The 21,212-nt window shown below is 35.4% G+C and overlaps 1 protein-coding gene across 2 annotated transcripts in view; it reads left to right on the forward strand.

The window, feature by feature from the left end:
• The window catches only part of LOC122811043, a 442,144-nt gene that overhangs the window by 240,531 nt on the left and 180,401 nt on the right, over positions 1-21,212 (forward strand). For both annotated transcript variants that reach the window (XM_044082579.1, XM_044082578.1), the window contains one exon: positions 20,318-20,682. In XM_044082579.1, coding sequence (XP_043938514.1) covers positions 20,318-20,682 — 365 coding nt within the window. The remainder of the gene's footprint in view (positions 1-20,317; positions 20,683-21,212) is intronic.

The following is a 21,212-nucleotide window of genomic DNA, read 5'->3' on the forward strand; positions in this document are numbered from 1 at the left end:
TTTATTTGGGATTGCCTGATCCATGCAGTCCTGGAGGTGTTCATAGAAGGCATTTGTAAGGGCTTCCGCAGCTTGGGTTGTGGTTTCCACTGGCTCAGGGGCCTTGAAGGATACCACACCAGTCTTGAGTAGTGTGAAGTTTGCTTTAGAGAAGTTCTTCACTGTGGTCTTTTTTGTTTGGGGTGGGGGCGGGATGTGGATTTCCAGTGAGATTAGTTTATGATCAGATCTCACCAATGAGGGATATACTTCCGGTGTGGAGCATTTTGTCCCCATGTTTGTGATAATGAGATCTAGTATATTTTTTCCTCTCGTGGGAACAGTGACTAGCTGTTCCATGGCATTTGAATTTATGAACTCCACTATATATATATATAGAGTTCCGCTTTATAATCTTGAAATACTGAAATCTCAGATTTCAGTATCTCTAAACCATAAAGGCGAATGGTCAAAATCCCAAAACCACAAAACACAAAATTGCGAACATTAGCACACCATACACCACACAAGACATACACCATCCTACCCACACTACAACAAATCAAACAACAAATCACACACAAACACAATAACACAAATCAACACACATACACTACATATAAGCAAGGGGGCAAACTCCCCTGCACCCCCTATGTGGGGGGGCTGAACCCCCAACACCCCCCTACTTAGTTCTAACTCAGAGATTGCACAAACAGAAAAATACAGCAAACTCACACCCAGACATTCTACAATCCCTCGAGCACACACACATCACACATCACACATATATGAACACCAACACATCCAACACTTACACACTCATACTTCAACTTGCCTAACCTAACCCACACATACAACTTACAAACACACTCACATACATTCAAGCCTTACAATGCACTCACTTACCTGAAATTGCACTTAATAATTCTTCCCAAACAAAGGTAGGTCAAAATGTGTTAATATTTACATTATATATAAGCCAAACAAAGCAACATATAATACAAACATAGAAGTTTCTATTCCCCCTACTTGAACTCACTGAATACTTTTCTTGTTCATTTTTCATTAATTTTACTTATAATAATTTAAGTAATTAATTAACTAATTCAACAAGGTACCATTCATCAGAGTTCAAACTCAGATGTAACAAATTAACATCATATATAATAGCAGTTAAAGTATGATTTAGAAATATTATGTATATCCTGGTTAAATAATAGTAGCAAACTCTTAGTACAAATGTCATCATTATTCTGTCTAAATATAGTTAATATCAATTATTTCAGGTATCACAGCTACAAGTGCTGTTTGATCAGTCCTGATATGGTGTGTGGATGCAGCTGTGTCTGGCAGCTAGTACAAATGTCATTATTATTCTGTCTAAACATAATTAATATCAATTATGGCAGGTATCATAGCCTCGAGTGCTGTTTGAGCAATCCTGATATGGTGTGCATGGATGCAGCTGTGTCTGGCAGCTTATACAAATGTTATTATTATTCTGTCTAAACATAGTTAATATCAATTATGGCAGGTATCATAGCTTCGAGTGCTGTTTGATTAAGCCTGACATGGTGTTTGTGGATGCAGCTATGTCTGGAAGCTGTTGTATGTTGCCGTTTTCGTCTCCGGGAAGCTGTGGGTTATGGCTTGTGATCAAGGTTTACTGATGTTTGTGTATTAGGAAGAGGCATTTGGTGTTTTAGCCTGGATCCAGGGGAAGGGGGTGGATAAAACTGTGATTTGGGATATTTTGGAAGAGAATGGTTTGTTTATACATCTGCTGAGTGAGAGGTGAAAAGGCTAGAAGAATGTGTTATCTCTTGTTGTGGCGGCTCGTTAGGAGTTTTTTTTTTTTATCTGTTTTTTTCCCCTGGCTGCTGCCTTGCTGAAAGGGAGGGAATTTAGGCTTGAAGTTGCAGTGAAGTGAAGAGAAGCTTTGCTTCAGGTGCATTGCGAGCCTCTGGTATGTAGTACACAGACACACTAACAGAAACAGATGCTTCCCAGTTGCTATGGTAATGGAGACAGAGTGACGATAATGCTTAAAGGCTCTGAGGACCCTCTGAGGTGATTTTCAGCAGTGAAGATTTTGGCTTAAAAAAAAAAAAAAATATATATATATATATATATATATATATATATATATATATATAAATAAAAGGGTTGTTTTAAACCACATGTACACATATTGATGATCTCCCAACACTTTGTTTAGCTCATTGTTAATTCTTCATTAAAAAAAAATAATAATAAGCACAATTTTATATTTAAAATGTATTTTGGTCCAAACACATTAAGGACTTACATAAGAGTGGAAGTCTGAGTTATTCTGAAAGACTAAGAGCACTTGATCTTCTGCAGTACCCTTTGCAGTGGTTTGGGAGGTGAGCTTGCTCAGACGTGTTGGGCATATGGGGATAGCTGAGTCTAGGGCTGTTTTGAGTTGTCAGGAAGTGCTAGAGAGCCATCAGATTTCCTTCATGGAAATATCTGAGGGGATGGAAGGTGTGTTGAGTGTTTCACTGGCAGAGTGGCCACTGCATGGAACAGGCTGGTAAAATGGAACAGGAAAAATATTGGTATGGATATTTTAAGAACAGCCTGGAAACACACCACATGAACTAGTGAATGGTATTCTGACAAAACTGGATGGGCATTGTTGCCTGTGCTTGAAGTACTGATATGTGTGCATGTAAGGATGGAAGTAAACTTATAACAAATAAGAAACTAGAAGGGTCTCATAATTTAAAGTCTATGGACTGTATAAACATGCTTGGAAGGAGCTAATAATAAGAATAAGCATTACAGCTTGTGGTCTCTCAAATAACTAAGAAACAGTCCCAAAAAACACACAGTAGTTTTGTAATGTATGGTTTTAGTAAATCTAAACATAAAATATATAATTGTCGTATAAGATGAAGCAGTCTGCTGAATTTAGATATTATTAATTAAAGACAGGATTTAATAACATGGGCTATGTATAATAACACTACTGTTTTACCTTGTCATATATGGTAAAACCCTAACTTGGTATAAAAAAAATCAGAGAATAGGATTCTGAATTATTAGATCTACAATCCAAACTTTTGTCAGTAGAAGCTGAAAAAAGTCAAAATAATTTGGAGATGAAAAAGAAAGAAGTATTAAACAATAAATACAATGAAATTCTAACACATAAAACTAGTTTAGCTTTAGAAAAGCTAAAAATTAATACCTTGGCCACGTCTCCCAAATATCTACATAATTTATCCCCAAGAATCAAAATACAATCAGAAGCTAATAACATTAAAAGTATCTTTCATGAAAAGAACGGGAAAATATCTCGGATATAGGTGACATTCTTGATGCTTGTAGAAATCACTGGAACATTTCCAAAAAGAAAATATACATATCAATCAATTAAATATAGACAAAAAAATATTCTAATATAACAAAACAATACCAGAAAAATTAAAAACTAGATCTGCAAGGACCCATATCCTACAAAGAATTATAAATACAATAAAAGAGGGTAAAAATAATAAAGCTCCAGGTATAGATGCCATAATTATGGAAATATATAAACTTTTTCCTTCAAAGAGACTATCCCTCTTCCATAAAACACTATTAGAAATTCAGTCACAAGCTTTAATACCACCCTCTTGGAGACATTCCTTATTCATGCCAATCCTAAAGGAAAACAAATCCCGAAACCTCTGTACCTCATATAGACCTATATCATTATTAAATAATGACTATAAGATATTTATGACAATATTAACTAACAATGAAAATATCACTATCCAAAACAATAAATAATGATCAAGCTGGATTTATATATCATAAACACACACGTGACAATATTAAAAGGATAATTTCTCTTATAGATTATGTTAATAAAGAAAATAAACACTCATAATTGGCTTAGATATAGAGAAAGCCTTTGAGTCCCTAAATTGGGACTATTTATTCAAAATCCTAATGCTATTTGAATTTCATGCATCCTCTGTTCATCTCCTAACGAATATATATACAAATAATTTAGCGTATGTCAAATTAGGTCCTTTTACCTCTGAATCTATACACATAAGAAAAGGCTCTAAACAAGGATATCCCATGTCACCGATTCTGTTTGCTCTGGCTATTGACATATTAGCAGATTCAATTCATAACAATATAAAAACCAAAGGAATAGATGTTCATGAACAATACAATTCTAAAGTAATGCTATTTGCTGATGACATATTACTATCACTATTTAATACAAAAGAGACATTAGAAGAATTAGATATATTAATTGACAAATTTTACATGATTTCAGGACTCCAATAAATCAAAATCAAAATTTTAATTTTTAAATACAAAAAAGGAACTACAAGACTAAGGGGGATCACAACACAGGGAAACAAGATTCTACCTTAAAATATCTAGGAATTGAGTTATGCAAAGATAATGAATTAGTCTTAAAAACTACAATAATGCCAATATAATTAAAATCTCTGTGGAAAAATGGAACAAAATAACATTTGAAGATAGACTACAGTTAATAAAATGGTTTTACTGCCCAATATCCTATATATTGCCTTGGCAATACAACTGTTACCAGAAAGGAATATTCTTAAAGAAATAAATTCATGCCTAATAAAATTATTATCGTTTCCGAAAAGAAACAGAATAGTTTTAATACATCATATCAGACCATGGAAACAGGGAGGATTAAACTTTCCTGATATAGGAACATATAAATAAAGCATCAATATCTAAAACAATCTCAGAATGGATAAGTCCAAATTACTCTACAAATTGGAAAAAATTACTAACTGTAATATCAATAAATGAATTTGATTTACAAATACATTTCAAACAGATAAAAACAATTTGCCATGGGACATATATATTAGTGTGCAATATAACATAACTAAACTCACTAAAACTTGTATGATTAATTATTACATTGACTCATTTAGGAAAATTATTAATGCAAATATAGATTTAAAATTCTGGTTTGATCTTTTAAAACCATTTATAGTCACAAAGAACTTTCTACATAAAATATATAGATATATTATTAATTCCTGGGAGCAGAAAGGATTTGTTTGTTGGCTCCAGTGTATCAAAAAACTAAAAGTGTAGATATGCAAGTAATAAAAACAACATACAAAATTCCACAAACGGACTGGCTAACTTTATAGAGTATTCTGTCATATTCACAAGATTTAAGTAGAATAATTAACAATTTTTCATTTAAAGAAATACCTAAATTTACGAAATACATACATGAAATCATATATAATGACTTTGACATGGGAAACAGTATTTCAAAATTTTTAGAAAATATTGATAAACTATAAAACAACACGCAAAACTTCATATTGGAAATATATAGCAAAAGGACACTCAGTACAGGTAACAGAAGATATTAAAACAAATATCTTATTATAGACAAAATATACAACCTTTACACAATACTGGATAGTTTTTAATTGGAAATGCTTGTACAGAGCATTCTTAACCCCAGACAGAATCAGTAAAATTAATTCTTCCATAAAAGGAATATGCTGGAGATGTGAGCAGGTACACAGTGCCATTTGGAACTACATTTTCTTTGATTGTGTTAAAATTAAGCCATTTTTGAATGGTATTAATAACTTTCTACAAGCATTATTTAATGTATCATTTTATTTAACTCAAGCTCTTGCATTATTAAATGTGAATGAAGATCCTCATTTGAATAGGTCAAACATGTAGCTAGTATGGACTATACTTGCAATTTCAAGGAAGTGTATAACAAGAAGATGGAATGCAAACACAATACCAAGTTTGGAAGACCTCTATAGCCTACTGAAGACCATAGCATTATTGAAAATTAAAATTAAAGAAATAAGAATTTATCCAAAGCCGTTTATCAACAATCTTTGGGGAAAAGTCTTATCAATGATTGACACTATACAATAATTGATCAGACACTGATAATGGATTGGACATACTTATAAAGTAACAGTATACATTAAGATCTGTTATAGTGTCAGGCTAATGTAAATAGTGTACATAGTTATTTAAGATGTTGTCTATAAATACTATGGAATTCATTCAAATGTATTTGAAAAATAAAAAAAGTTTTGAGAAAAAAAATAGCATTGATCCAGATTTACTAATGCTGGCATCACCTTTGCCATTCTTTTAGCCATTATAGACATAAATACTTTATTACCATGGGCCTATTTGAAGCTGGATGCAACAATTCTTTACCATATTTAGGTATTGCAGCCACCACTTTCTTCCAGATGCTGACAATTCTTATCCTTTTAAAACACTGTTAAACAAAACCTTCCAGATCTTTATTATTTTCTTCTGTCCTAGCTTAAAAACTTCCACAGGAATAACATCTGTCCCTGGAGACTTTCCTGTAGATTGTTTATACATCACTATTTTTATGTCATCTCCTCATATCCTGTTAGTATTTGAGCCTCATCTACCTCTAACCTTGGCATATTTAATTCTTCCATAAACATTTTGATTTGTACTTTTTCTTAATTTCATAATTTCTCTGCTTTATACAGGTTTTCATAAAAGTTGCTAAACTCATTTTCTAATCTTTGTTAATGTCACCTCCCCAGACCAAACTCCTTTTCTTCCAAATATGGAGGCAAATTTTCTTGATTTCATTTTTACAGATATGTCCACAGTTTGTACTCCAGCATGCGTCACTTTCTCCTGCCATACACCTCCTCATGGCGCTGGTATCTTCTCCCTCAGAACATCCATGAAAGGCCACCAAACCACAAACTTTTGACCCATAAGTGTTACTAGTATCATTTGTAAAGCCCTTTGAGTCCTAGTCAGTTTGGGTTCTTGAAAAGCATAGCCTGTATTTAAAGCAAGGTTTACTTATTTGAAAAGAATGACTGAAATCATGGACAAGGTTTATTCTGTCCATACTATATACGCTTTCCTGGCAAAAGACCTTGATACATTTTCTCATCCTGATATCACTAACAGTCTTACCTGAATGAACATTAACCTTTATGCCATGTGATGTATAGCCCTCTTGCATACTGATAGGACACATTATTTTTACACAAAAATTATGTCACTTGTAGTCTTCTACAAGGTTATGGGACCCTTCCACTTTGTCTACTTCTGTCATATTAAGGCAGCTGTCAAAAATGCTTAGTTGGCCAAGTGTGCTTTAAACTGCATGTTTGGTGATTGTTTTTCTGATATTTCAGCAAGAGTGGACCAGGCTAAAGCCTTGTGTGCTAATCAAAGGCTCAAATCCACTGCTAAAAATGTAGTGTGATCTTATCTGGGAAAGAAGGCTATTCTTGTTTTTACAACACAGCTGCTCACAGTAAACATAGTCATTATAGAGCTATATATCCCTTATAATGTTTTTTCTTCAGACTACCATGTATCCATCTTAGTAAAGAAATCATTCAACCTAGCCCAATGACCTCTAGAACCAAAGAAGGTAAATGTCCTTTCTTTTTATTCCTCATGTGGCCATCGGGAAACACATTGTCCCATTCACCATGTACCTCTCCAAAAACCTCACCCATCTTAAAATGCTGAGCTGCTTAAGCTACCTGGCTAGATTGAAAGCCTCCTCACTTTCTTCTTTCTCATACAGGCTCTTGTATAACAGCATTTGCATAGCCTTTCATGCCATGAGAGACTCTGGCCTGCTAGATCTCATTCACCTTTCCAAACCTGGATGTACCATAAATATGTGCACCAGGAATCTCAGTCTTCACTGCCGTATAAATAGAGCTTACTGGCACAGCAGATATGTAACCAAATGCATTTCCTAAATATGGAATAAACTTCCTTAAATATGAAACAATGTAGCACCTTAACCACATTTAAATCTTGTCTTCACGACTGGATGACTATCTACAAAGTTACTCTATGGTATGTAGTATGGCTTTCCCTGATTGGGGTAGCTGATGCAGTATATAGTATGGCTTTCCCTGATTGGTGTAGCTGATGCACTGATTGATTTATTAGGTTGATAGTGCACCTGTTAATCTATTGGTTTTCATTCCCTAAGCTTCTCTGTAGTTGTTTTGATCACATGCCTAGTAAATACCTACAAACCTTATAAGCTCATGAAGGTAGAGGTGAGGTGAAAACATGCAGGTTCTCTAAAAACAATGACTTCTGTCACCTATAATAATGATGTTCATTTAGAGGCAAGCAGAGTCAGATGATTCCTAGCTTTGGACCGTCAGTGTATGGATGGTGAATTTTACTTTATCACTTTCAGCAGAAGAAATGAAAGCATACTGATTTATAAAATGAAAGTATTTGTAAGTAAACTTGAGCAACACAGGAGATTCTTGGAAAAATGCTGTGATCAGGGAGATGGAATGCTAAACAACGCAAAAGTACTGAAATCTTGATTGCTGTGGAAATCTTTGGAAAGTTAAGTATAGCAAAATTCTGCAAAATCTTCAAATAGAGTACACAGTGTAACAATACCGTGCTGGTGGTAGGATAATAACAAATGTTCATATCAAGAGATGTGTGAGGATTCCACACTAGTAAAGACAGGGTAGTACAAGCAACTGTTAAAAAAGTAGACAACATTGACTGGGGAAATGTGTGTACTGCTAAAGCAAACAGTGCAGGGGACAGATATATGTGATACATTTGAGGCACTGTTCTTGGGAAGTTCTTGGTTGATGTACATTAACATTATCCATAGCTAGCAAAAATGAAACCTAGGTGATGTTCTCAGGATACATTCTGTTTGGACAACAGAGACTGGACACATCAAATCACCTCCTGTGGTCATCCAGTGTATTGTGCTAACCATGTATTTTTTTTATCTCATGAATGGTTATAGAAGATGACCCAAACGCAGATGCAGAAGCCTTTGCTGTCTCATCCCGATTCTGTACATGGGTCATCTCTCTCACTCCCATCATGGCCTACTAGAGCAGATGCACAGAAAGTGAACAGAAAAGGTTGGCAACAGCCAACTGATACCATGCAACTGGATTCATACTTCTGAAGTCATTTGACATAGAGATAACTTCAGAATGGATGACCTCTTTACACAAATCAAGCAGTTGTTCTCTAAGCTCTACACAGGCTGGGACCATTTCATCTTCCCTCAAAACTATCTATGCAAAAAAATCCCCATATACATGAAGAACTTTGCATCAGATTCATGAAGGAGTGAGACAAGATTCTTTTGGATCTGCTGTCATAAAATCAGTCTAGGATGGTATCAGCATTACATTAATATCACTATTGGCAAGTTCTTTATGAGTACAAGCATAGCCATGTTATCAGGCAACCATGGTAGGAGATAAACACCTGGCTGGAAAACCGTATTGCTGACAAGTCTGGTCATGGCACATTGGTATTCCACAGATGTGTCCTACCTAGTGTACATTTCTTGTAGTGTTGGGTGGGCACAGATAGGATTGCATACTTTTCTGTGTTATGTAGTATGCTCTGAATTATCTGTGCAGTGGATTCCTCCAAACTAGTTACCTGTTCTTCAATATGGTAATGTTTTTGTGTGTCATTGTTGCAGACAAAGCATCAGGTACATGATGGTGAGCCGCAGTCACTGGATTCCTGGGATCTCATTATTATCCATTCACTCTGAATGTTATTCCTTTTGTTTGTACATGCCCAATAGTCACTGTTGTTTCATGGCTTCTTTATAGATTTTAACTGTCCCATTATGAGTTTCTTCTTTTCCTATTGAAAACAGATGGTGGGCATATGTTCCAGTCTGTTTGCTGAAAAATTCTTGACAAAGTCAAAGGCCTATAGTCAAGGAAAATTATAAATATTGCTCTAATTCACTTAAAAAGCTAACAAAGCAACTTATTTTGCATTAAAATGAATGTTCTGAACAGTATGAATTATGGAATCCTCAGTGATTTATCAGAAAATATAAACTTTATGAGAGACAGATACAAAAATATGAAGCCAAACCAGGGACAGCAGAGTTATGATGGTGGGATCTCATACACTTCCCCATTCGACATATACCCAACATTATGTTTTCAGTTTCCATCACAGTGCTGGTGTGTCTGTGGATATCTAGTCTGTTATTCAGATTCCTCAGCAGTGGTACAACAATGTACAGTGTTTCAACATGTGTTAGCAACTCTGCTGTGCTATTTTTATTCTAACTTTGGCCAACGTTTTGTGTTTTTTATGTAGATATCATGGCAGTCAGTGGGTTGCCACAGTTCCTGTTTTTCTCTTGGGTCACATTGAGCACAGCTTGAACATAGAATTCTATTCTAGACTGCCTGTTGATGTTCATTGCCAGCATGCAAACATGGCATGGACTATGTCTTCTAAACTACATAACTATTTCAGAAACATTTGGTGGTGCACTATGTTTCAATACACAGTTATGTTGTAACTCACAACTAGGGAAGACAATTTTGCCACTGACATAAATTAGGTTTACTGGTGCATAATGGAATGAGCATTTGTTAAGAAAAAAAGAAATATAAAACACACCTAAATATTAAGCCATGGTGAGCACTCAGGGTCATGTGCCTTTAGGCAGCCATGGTCAGCTTTATTAGGATACAACACGGTCTGTATGAGAATGCAAAAGTAAATCACAATGTAATGTTAAGTAAGAGATCACGCTGTCTGCACATTGATGAGGGAGTGGATTCTGATTAGTTTGGAACATCTTGGTTAGGCCAATACAGACAGAATCTGTGAGGTGAGGCTGTCCAAAATGTCACCAGTGCCATTCGCAGCAACAGTGACTTCTGTTCAGATGGCAGAATCACTGGTGATAAGGGGAGATCAGGTCACAGGTCAAAAAGTTGTCAGCCAGCTGAGCAGTTCTGAGCCTTTTAGGGTCTTGAAAAATAGGAGAAGATGTAGGGGTGCATGCTGATTAGTTTGGAACATCTTGATAAGGCCAGTATAAATAGACCAAATAAAAAACAACCACCAAGTAAACCAGCAAAAAAAGCACAAGGCTGAAGATGGAAAACTCCTTTGATTGCTAGTGTTCAGCTATAAAAATATAGAATACAGCTCCAAATAAATAGCGTAGTGTCTTTATTATACGCTTTCGTCAAATGACTTCATCAGAAAACAAGTACAAAAAAATCAGAACCCAATATATAGCCCCACACAAGCCAATTAGTCAGTTCATCAACCATTAAATTACCTAATTAGGACAGTTTTAGTAAAAAATGTTTAAAAAAACACACAATATATTACCTAAACAAAAAAATTATTAATAACTCCTTTCTTAATACATAATCTACGATCCTCTAAAAAACATTTGATATTAATGGCGTCATTAAGACCAGGCGGTTGGTCAGCCCTTAATTTAATCTGCCATAAAGTTTCTCTTTGCTCTATATAATTTTTAAAATTACCTCCTCTAAGATCCAAGTTGCAAACCTCGAGGACAGAAAACAAGAATTTCTTAAAGTTTTTACATTCCTTTGAGTGTTTATATAAGGCATTGGTCACATCTTGCCTTTTAATACTGTATAAATGTTCTCGAATTCGAGTCTTTAAGCTCCTTGTTGTCATTCCTATATAAAACCCAGAACATGGAATACAGGAACCTATATAAACAACCCCTCTGGTATTGCAATCAACATGTTTAGGGACCTCAAAGGTAATGTCAAAATTATCAATGGCAATATAGGGACCAACCGCTATGAACCTACACATGTTACAGTTGTTACATTTGAACATACCTTTAACATTGTACCTACATGTAGTACCAACAAAGTTCTTTCTTTGATGTTCAAGAGCTTTTTTGAAATTATAACTATTTCTAAAAGTAAATTTTGGTCTATCACCTAAAACTTTAGCTATTTCAAAATTACCCTGTAAAATTTTCCAGTTATTTTCTAATATTCGTCTTATATCTGGACTGTGCATACTCAAATCCAGTGAACAAACCAATTCATTATCACTTAAATGGCTACCATTCTTTTTGTTTAAAAAGGTCACTCCATTAAAGTCAACCATGTTTAAAATGGCTTGAAACTGTGTCGTACTTTTATTTTTAACTTCTTGTAAAATACTGTTTAATAACAGTTCATCATAACCTCTGTCAATAAAAAGTTGAATAATAAAATCAAATTCTGAATTAAGGTCACATTCCCTAGAGGTCATCCGACAAGCCCTAACTAGCTGACCTTTGGGGATATTCTTGACTGTGTGTTTACAATGACCACTTCTAAAGTGGAGATAACTGTTGGTAAAAGTATTTTTGCGGTGTATACGACTGTGAAACCTATGTTCACATGTATCCCACCACAATTGTATATCTAGGAAATTGACCTTTAGGCCAGTGTCCCCAATGGTAAATTTCAAAAATTCAACTGTAGAATTTAATTCAGAAACAAAGGAATATAAAGTGTCGTTATTTCCCTCCAAGATAAAAAACAAATCGTCCATAAAACGACAGTAAAAAACAATGTGGAACCTGTTTCTTAAAGTTGTCAAATGTGCCCTTTCCCACCAAGTCATAACTAGGTTGGCATATGCAGGTGCGGTGGGGGAACCCATAGCCACCCCTCGTTTTTGTCTGAAAAAAGTTTCATCGAATAAAAAATAGTTATTATAAAGTACAATGTCCAATAGTCTGCAAATTATTGATACACTATTGACACCATAATAACCACATTGAGTTAATAGTGCTCTAATTGCTTCAATTCCTTCCTCGTGGGGAATACTGGTAAAAAGAGATACCACGTCTAAGGTTAGAATAATGAATTTGTCCGGGTCAAAAACTAAGGTGTCATTAAATTCCTTTATTCTTGCCAAGAAGTGCCAAGAGTCCCGAACATAGGATTCTTGAATAGAAACTAGTGGACCTAAGGTAGCATCCAGTAAAAGAGAAATACCCTCTGTAACAGACTGAGGTGAAGAGACTATAGGTCTAAATGGTGGGTTGGTAATATTTTTGTGTATTTTTGGGATCCCGAAAAGGACCCCAATCTTGGGATGTTCGTTAACACAAAAATTATACATGTCAAGGGTAATTTCCCCTGACATAAATGCCTCATATAGATGGTAGTGGATCAAACGATGTCTTTTCTTAATCTCAAACAGAGGAATAACCTCATATTCTTCATCATTATTGAGAATATCTAACATTTTTGTTTGTATAAACTTTGTTCCATTATAACTATATTACCACCCTTGTCGCTCTTCATAAATCTTAATGAATGATTTTTATCACAAAGTTGTTGAAATGCTATTTTTTCATTTAAAGTCAAGTTATAGTTAAAGTGTCTTTTACTGAGAAAAACCTTGTCTAACTCTTTTAAACATAAGTCTTCAAACACTTTCAAGGTGTGTATTAATTGTGGGTTATAAGTGGATGGTTTACTTAAAACAGTATTAACCTCTGGGACACTGTGCATTAGATAGGATAAATTGAGTTTTCTGACATATTTCTTAATATCAACAACAGTTCTACTAAAGTTGGCTCTAGTAGTAGGAACAAAATTCAAACCCAACCTTAGAATATTTAGTTCACTGTCAGTAAAAACTGTGTTGGTTAAATTAATAATATCAAAATTACTGCTATTAATAGTAAACTGTGAATGTCTCATATCTCTTCCCCTGAAGAGTTGGATGAAAGGAAGGTCCTGCTCCTCGTGAATACTGTTTTCCTGGGCGGAAGGGGGTTCTTCTTGCCTAAAAAAGAAGAAACAGGAAATTCTACTGTTGAGCCTCGTGAAACAGTGTCAGTCTTGTTAACATTAACACAGTCATCAGTCTCGTTTTCTGTCGAATCCTTGTCAGCTTGAACAGGAACAATACCACTGTCTGTCGTCGTTTCTGTATTATGCCCAGAAAAAGCATGACCTTTGTCAATGGATACCCCTTTATTTAACAAAGGTTCTTTAGTTGTAGTCAATTTATTACTGTGGGTTCCCAAACCCCCGGTGAAAGTAACCGCTTTGGAATTCTGGCCATGACTGACCCCAGAATTCCGTGTATAAACTCTTTGGTTACTGGTAGAAAAATTGCTGTTATTTTTATTGTGACCGCTGATAAAATTATCAAAAACAGTACCTTGTTCATATGCAGTAACATCGCGAAGCAATTTAGAGTGCTTCCGATTAATGACATCCATAGAATGTTTTTCTACTTCATCGGTTAAATCAGAAAAGAAATCTGCTCTGTGGTTGTCAATTAAAGCCCCATTAATATCGCTTTCTAAGTTGGCAATCTCGTCTTTTAATAAGCATAACTTGGCTGTATTGTTATCAATTAATAATTGTAGAAACTTTAAACCTGTTTCGTTAAAGAAATCTACTAAACATTTAAACATAGCGTCCCCTTTGTTGACGCCATTGGGGCATTTAAAAAATCTAAGCCCCTTAGGTATAATACCAAGTTCAATGCATCTTTGGAAATAACAATTTTCCAAGTGAATGGAACGATACCTTTTTAGGAGTTTAACCAGAACGTCTCTCTTCTTGTTGATTCCCTCTTCATTCAGTACGTACTGGTACTGTTTGACATCGCTGAAGGGATTAGAAAAATTATCTAAAAGGGACTTGAAATTGCAGTCCGGAACATCACCGTTGTTCATCCGCATCGGTCGGGCTGGGTAAACACCATCTGGAAGTTGTGGGCGAAGATCATGCTGTTGTTTAACTCATCCCACTTCAGTTACGTCGACCACAGTGTCCATTTCAACAAAGGACCCGGTTGGACTAGAGGCGTTCGCCGCGTTATTAGTAGTCTCAGCCTTGCTAACAAGAAACTTCAAAGAGTTTTTGATATCCAATAAGGTAGATAAAAAAACATTTTCAAGACCCTCCACAGTCGCTCCAGGTGTCGGGTGAATAGACAAATTTAACAAAACTTCATCACCATCTTCAGCCATGGTGGACGAAACGTACCAAATAAAAAACAACCACCAAGTAAACCAGCAAAAAAAGCACAAGGCTGAAGATGGAAAACTCCTTTGATTGCTAGTGTTCAGCTATAAAAATATAGAATACAGCTCCAAATAAATAGCGTAGTGTCTTTATTATACGCTTTCATCAAATGACTTCATCAGAAAACAAGTACAAAAAAATCAGAACCCAATATATAGCCCCACACAAGCCAATTAGTCAGTTCATCAACCATTCAATTACCTAATTAAGACAGTTTTAGTAAAAAATGTTTAAAAAAACACACAATATATTACCTAAACAAAAAAATTATTAATAACTCCTTTCTTAATACATAATCTACGATCCTCTAAAAAACATTTGATATTAATGGCGTCATTAAGACCAGGCGGTTGGTCAGCCCTTAATTTAGTCTGCCATAAAGTTTCTCTTTGCTCTATATAATTTTTAAAATTACCTCCTCTAAGATCCAAGTTGCAAACCTCGAGGACAGAAAACAAGAATTTCTTAAAGTTTTTACATTCCTTTGAGTGTTTATATAAGGCATTGGTCACATCTTGCCTTTTAATACTGTATAAATGTTCTCGAACCTGCATATGCCAACCTAGTTATGACTTGGTGGGAAAGGGCACATTTGACAACTTTAAGAAACAGGTTCCACATTGTTTTTTACTGTCGTTTTATGGACGATTTGTTTTTTATCTTGGAGGGAAATAACGACACTTTATATTCCTTTGTTTCTGAATTAAATTCTACAGTTGAATTTTTGAAATTTACCATTGGGGACACTGGCCTAAAGGTCAATTTCCTAGATATACAATTGTGGTGGGATACATGTGAACATAGGTTTCACAGTCGTATACACCGCAAAAATACTTTTACCAACAGTTATCTCCACTTTAGAAGTGGTCATTGTAAACACACAGTCAAGAATATCCCCAAAGGTCAGCTAGTTAGGGCTTGTCGGATGACCTCTAGGGAATGTGACCTTAATTCAGAATTTGATTTTATTATTCAACTTTTTATTGACAGAGGTTATGATGAACTGTTATTAAACAGTATTTTACAAGAAGTTAAAAATAAAAGTACGACACAGTTTCAAGCCATTTTAAACATGGTTGACTTTAATGGAGTGACCTTTTAAACAAAAAGAATGGTAGCCATTTAAGTGATAATGAATTGGTTTGTTCACTGGATTTGAGTATGCACAGTCCAGATATAAGACGAATATTAGAAAATAACTGGAAAATTTTACAGGGTAATTTTGAAATAGCTAAAGTTTTAGGTGATAGACCAAAATTTACTTTTAGAAATAGTTATAATTTCAAAAAAGCTCTTGAACATCAAAGAAAGAACTTTGTTGGTACTACATGTAGGTACAATGTTAAAGGTATGTTCAAATGTAACAACTGTAACATGTGTAGGTTCATAGCGGTTGGTCCCTATATTGCCATTGATAATTTTGACATTACCTTTGAGGTCCCTAAACATGTTGATTGCAATACCAGAGGGGTTGTTTATATAGGTTCCTGTATTTCATGTTCTGGGTTTTATATAGGAATGACAACAAGGAGCTTAAAGACTCGAATTCGAGAACATTTATACAGTATTAAAAGGCAAGATGTGACCAATGCCTTATATAAACACTCAAAGGAATGTAAAAACTTTAAGAAATTCTTGTTTTCTGTCCTCGAGGTTTGCAACTTGGATCTTAGAGGAGGTAATTTTAAAAATTATATAGAGCAAAGAGAAACTTTATGGCAGATTAAATTAAGGGCTGACCAACCGCCTGGTCTTAATGACGCCATTAATATCAAATGTTTTTTAGAGGATCGTAGATTATGTATTAAGAAAGGAGTTATTAATAATTTTTTTGTTTAGGTAATATATTGTGTGTTTTTTTAAACATGTTTTACTAAAACTGTCTTAATTAGGTAATTGAATGGTTGATGAACTGACTAATTGGCTTGTGTGGGGCTATATATTGGGTTCTGATTTTTTTGTACTTGTTTTCTGATGAAGTCATTTGACGAAAGCGTATAATAAAGACACTACGCTATTTATTTGGAGCTGTATTCTATATTTTTATAGCTGAATACTAGCAATCAAAGGAGTTTTCCATCTTCAGCCTTGTGCTTTTTTTGCCAGTATAAATAGAATCTATGAGGTGAGACTCTCAAGAACATTGCCAGTGTAATCTGCTAAAGCAGTGAGTTTTGTGCAGGTTCTGTACAACTGGCAGAATTGGTGTTGCTAAAGGAACATTAGGTCATTAACAGGTCAGCCAGAGTTATATATACTAACCTATAATCTATGGGGCATGATTAAGAATATTGCTGCATAGGTCTGCCAGCTAACAACTGGAGAAAGGAGAGTCAATGTGAATAAAAATAATGTGTCTTAGTCTTATATCATGAATGTTGCACAGTAGCAAATAATTTAGATCCAGATGATGCAGTTACTTCTCAATATATGAATGAAAGGCAGTTAACTTTTAATTTTTTTTCCACTCAGACTTCAATGATACTGGCCCAGCTCCATGTTCCACACATCCATGCCATGTCTACCAGCACCTTCTTATTGCCTGGGCTTGCAACAGATTTGCTGGGGCCAGTCATGGACCTTCAGCGCATCTTGGAATGCTTGGCCATCTGTGCTTCCATCCTGTTTTTTCTTTTTTTTAATATGACTTACCCACTTTTCCTTTTCCCTGCTTCATGTGCTTGCTGGCTGCTTCCAAGGGCAACTGTTCTATCTGGACAACACCTTCCCTTTATGGAATGTCAACAGTGAGTGCTCTTTGCCCAGGATGGGCATTCCCATCCCTCCCTGCTGCTCTGTCAGTGGCTAATCAAACCTAGGTCAGATGGGACATGGTTAGGACTTTATCCTACTACACCACTGGAGTGGCTGTGAAAGATTTTTGACCTTTTAGAGGTATACGAACAGTGACACAATAGAAATGGAGTGCAAGTGATGGCATAAAGCAAGGTATAGATGGACAGAGGGCCATACAAAAAGGGCAAGGGAGTGAGTTGTATTAACATTGCCACAGTTCTGCAGGACAGAGAGAAAGATGCATTGTTACTTAGGAGCATAAACTGTAGCTCAAAGGCTAACACCTGGCCTGTATATTTTATAAAACTGGATGACTCAAAGTTGGTAGTGATATATGAGCAATGTACATCCATGCAGTTTAAATGCAAACACTGCTTACTGTACAAAGGATGTGCTATAGTACAGGAATAGTTCTAAAGACAAAATCTAAGATCCACCCACCGATGGAGATTTTGCAAAGTTTTTTTGGTGAGTGGAAAGGGTGTGGATGTTGTAAGAATGGAGGATATAAATTTCATGAATGAGAGACAGAGAGTGTGTCTTAAAAATAAAGACATATTGAATGATGTGGTATGAAAAAAGACCGTGAGTCAGAATATAAACCGAGGTGCAGTGATAAAGACATTATACTATATACAGAAAAGCATTTTTAACTCTGAGATATGGGGATCCTTGAAACAGCTTATGAGGTACCACCTGTCCTATTAAATATCATAGTTTCTCTTTGATATGCTCAAATTACAGTTTTTATATACAGTGTTCTAAGTGGTGCAGCAAAGTTCCCCTGTATAGGGCAATTCAGCACTGATGCCCATTGCACTTTCCACCTTTGGGATGTTCAAAAAAAAGAACACAAAAACTGGCTCGACCACCACAGAAAACTGTTTATAAAAATAAAAGAATAAAATTAATAATGTAAAGGGCAGCTGCCTCCTTGAATCCAGCCTAGTTTATCAATGAATCATTTTCATCTCAGGAGCCGCCGCCCCTTAGAATTGGTTTTAAAGGGATAATACTATTTAAAGCAGGTAGGTGATCTGCTTGTAATTCTGCAATCCATTTAATTTCTTCACTTTCAGTCCTGTTGCATGTCTCCTCCTCCTAAGCTTTCAGTAACAGTCTCTAACACCATAAACAGGGCAGCAGCTCCCGAGATGAAAATGATTGGTTGATAAACTAGGCAGTATCATCTGCTTCATCATAGACTGGATTCAAGGAGGTAGCCAAACTATGGAAGAGAATTGATTGGATGTTGACTATGATCATAAGGAAATAACATTATTGCATTTTATGGATCTGAGGAAACCTGGAAGGTTGAAAATGCTTATCCTGAATTTTTTGGACTGACTTTTAGTCTTTTAGTATTTACTTTATCGATTTTGTTCTTTTATTTTATGAAATAGTTTTCCATGGTGGTCAAGACAGTTGTTTGTTTTCTTCTTTTTTTATGATTATTTTACTGGTTTTTGACCATTAGCGACCAACAGGGGCTTTCATTCCACTAATATCTTTGGGGTGTTAGTGGTTACATTCAGTGTAGGGGGAAAACGGTTGAAAGAATTTCTGGGGGACCAGTGAGATACTGCCCCAATATCTTCAATTTTCTCACCAGCTCTGGAACTGTGCTGCATTTAGCCTGAGGGACGCTAGACCTGGTGGATGAGGAGAAAGCAACTGGGGACTAGACGATTTTCTGCTGCAGGGAGCCAAAAAAAGAGAAAAAAAAATACAATTATATGCCTTCTAAAATATTCCAACAGATATAATATGCTTTTGATTCTGGAAAACTGGATTGGAAAAGCCATTTCAGGTAAAGCATTCAGAGTACCATACTACTCTGAAGCATGTTAAATTTGATAAATAGTAAATTTTTGTATCATTTTTAATAAGGCAGAATATACAGGTGTATGTTGGGGAATTGCTGTCACCTTTGCAGTGAACTTAATAACATAGATTTCAGTTAAGACAGTACTGTGGCATCTAATGCATTATTCACTTTGGAACTGCATTAATTCCCTATAGAAACTGGATTATCTCTTGATCTCATTATGAAAGTACATCTTTCTGATACTGTTCTGCACCAGTATACAGTATATATATTGTTAGTGAAAGTTGCTGATGCATGTTTTTGCAAAATTTATTTTCATACCCACTCCCAGAATTACAGCAGAAATAGTATTTACTGTTCATTTTCTGTGATGCAGTACTTTCCCCTGTATGTCCCTTGCATAGTAGATTTACCATTATACCTCCTTTAAGTAGTACTGGTTTTGAGGTAAAGGCTAGCGGCTATCACTCCTTCCCAGTTTGCAGAGCCATTCTCCCATTTGTAAATTCCACACAAATGTACATTTTTTACTTGAACATTTCAATCCATGTCAGCTCTGATTCAAAAACACTAAAAAGAAGATGTTTCCTTCTGCTGGTGTTGCATTATGTAAAATTGAGAGTCTCATAACAGCAGTTTGACATATTTTTGGGGACTTGAAAAGTTTTTTTTTGCATATGTTCTTTTATAGAATTGCATAAAGTAGTCTAATATTCTGCTCAAATAATTTACATAACTATCTGTTTATGACACCTTTGTATGTTTGAAGCATTGCTTCTAGTAATTACATTATTTTCTATGGCAGTTAAAGTATCACAGATGAAGAAACAAATTCTGCAGGATGGCAATTGCTCATTAAGTGAAGCAAACAGAAGAATGGAAAATGCAGGTTATTCTGGCATTGTACCTGCATCACAGGTAGAGACGTCTGCAGCAAAGACTACTGTTCAGAAACAATTGGATGCAATAGCTTTCCTTGTGAACATTACTGGATGTTATTTGGCAAACGTGGAGACTAGCTTCCAGCAGCTGTCCAAAAGATCTGATGATACGATGACATTGGTACAGGAGATTCAAGATGTGACTGTGTCTTTGAAAATGTGTTACAGTCAGCTTCAGCTTCTGGTAGAGGAAATCAGAAGAGCGATGGATGCATTGCAGAACAAAATGGTATGACAGAGTAAGCCTAGTGACATAAATCTGAAACATGCAGTCATTTCTTTCGTACATGCTTAGCGTGTTAGTATCAATGAGGTGAGGTATGACATCACATGGGAAATGTGTATTATCAGCACTCTGCTTCATATCCTTTTTGCAGCATGTGAATGCACACGTGCATGCACACACACGCACACATCTAAGAAACAGTAACGGATTTTGACTTTGGGATGCCTGTTAAACAGTAAGTAGCTATTCCAACTGTCCAGTGAACTTTCAAGCCCTAAACAAAGAGTGTCCTTGTTCATGTCTAACTTATTATTAAACCAAAGTAAAGATTACAGTTCCATATATGTTTAATAAAAATGCTTTTAGTCTCTTAACTTCTTTCTGAGCATCAAATATTCGGCATTCACATGGTGACATTTTATCCAAACTAGAATAAAAAATAGTGCATAGATCACAAACGTCCTCACAATGTTTTTTAAGCTCTTTTTTTTAAGTACTAAACCCTCTGTAGTGATTATGCTATGCTCAGATGG

The sequence above is a fragment of the Protopterus annectens genome, chromosome 9.part0, assembly GCF_019279795.1.
Source record: "Protopterus annectens isolate FY-2018-M chromosome 9.part0, PAN1.0, whole genome shotgun sequence".
Classification (NCBI taxonomy): Eukaryota; Metazoa; Chordata; order Ceratodontiformes; family Protopteridae; genus Protopterus; species Protopterus annectens.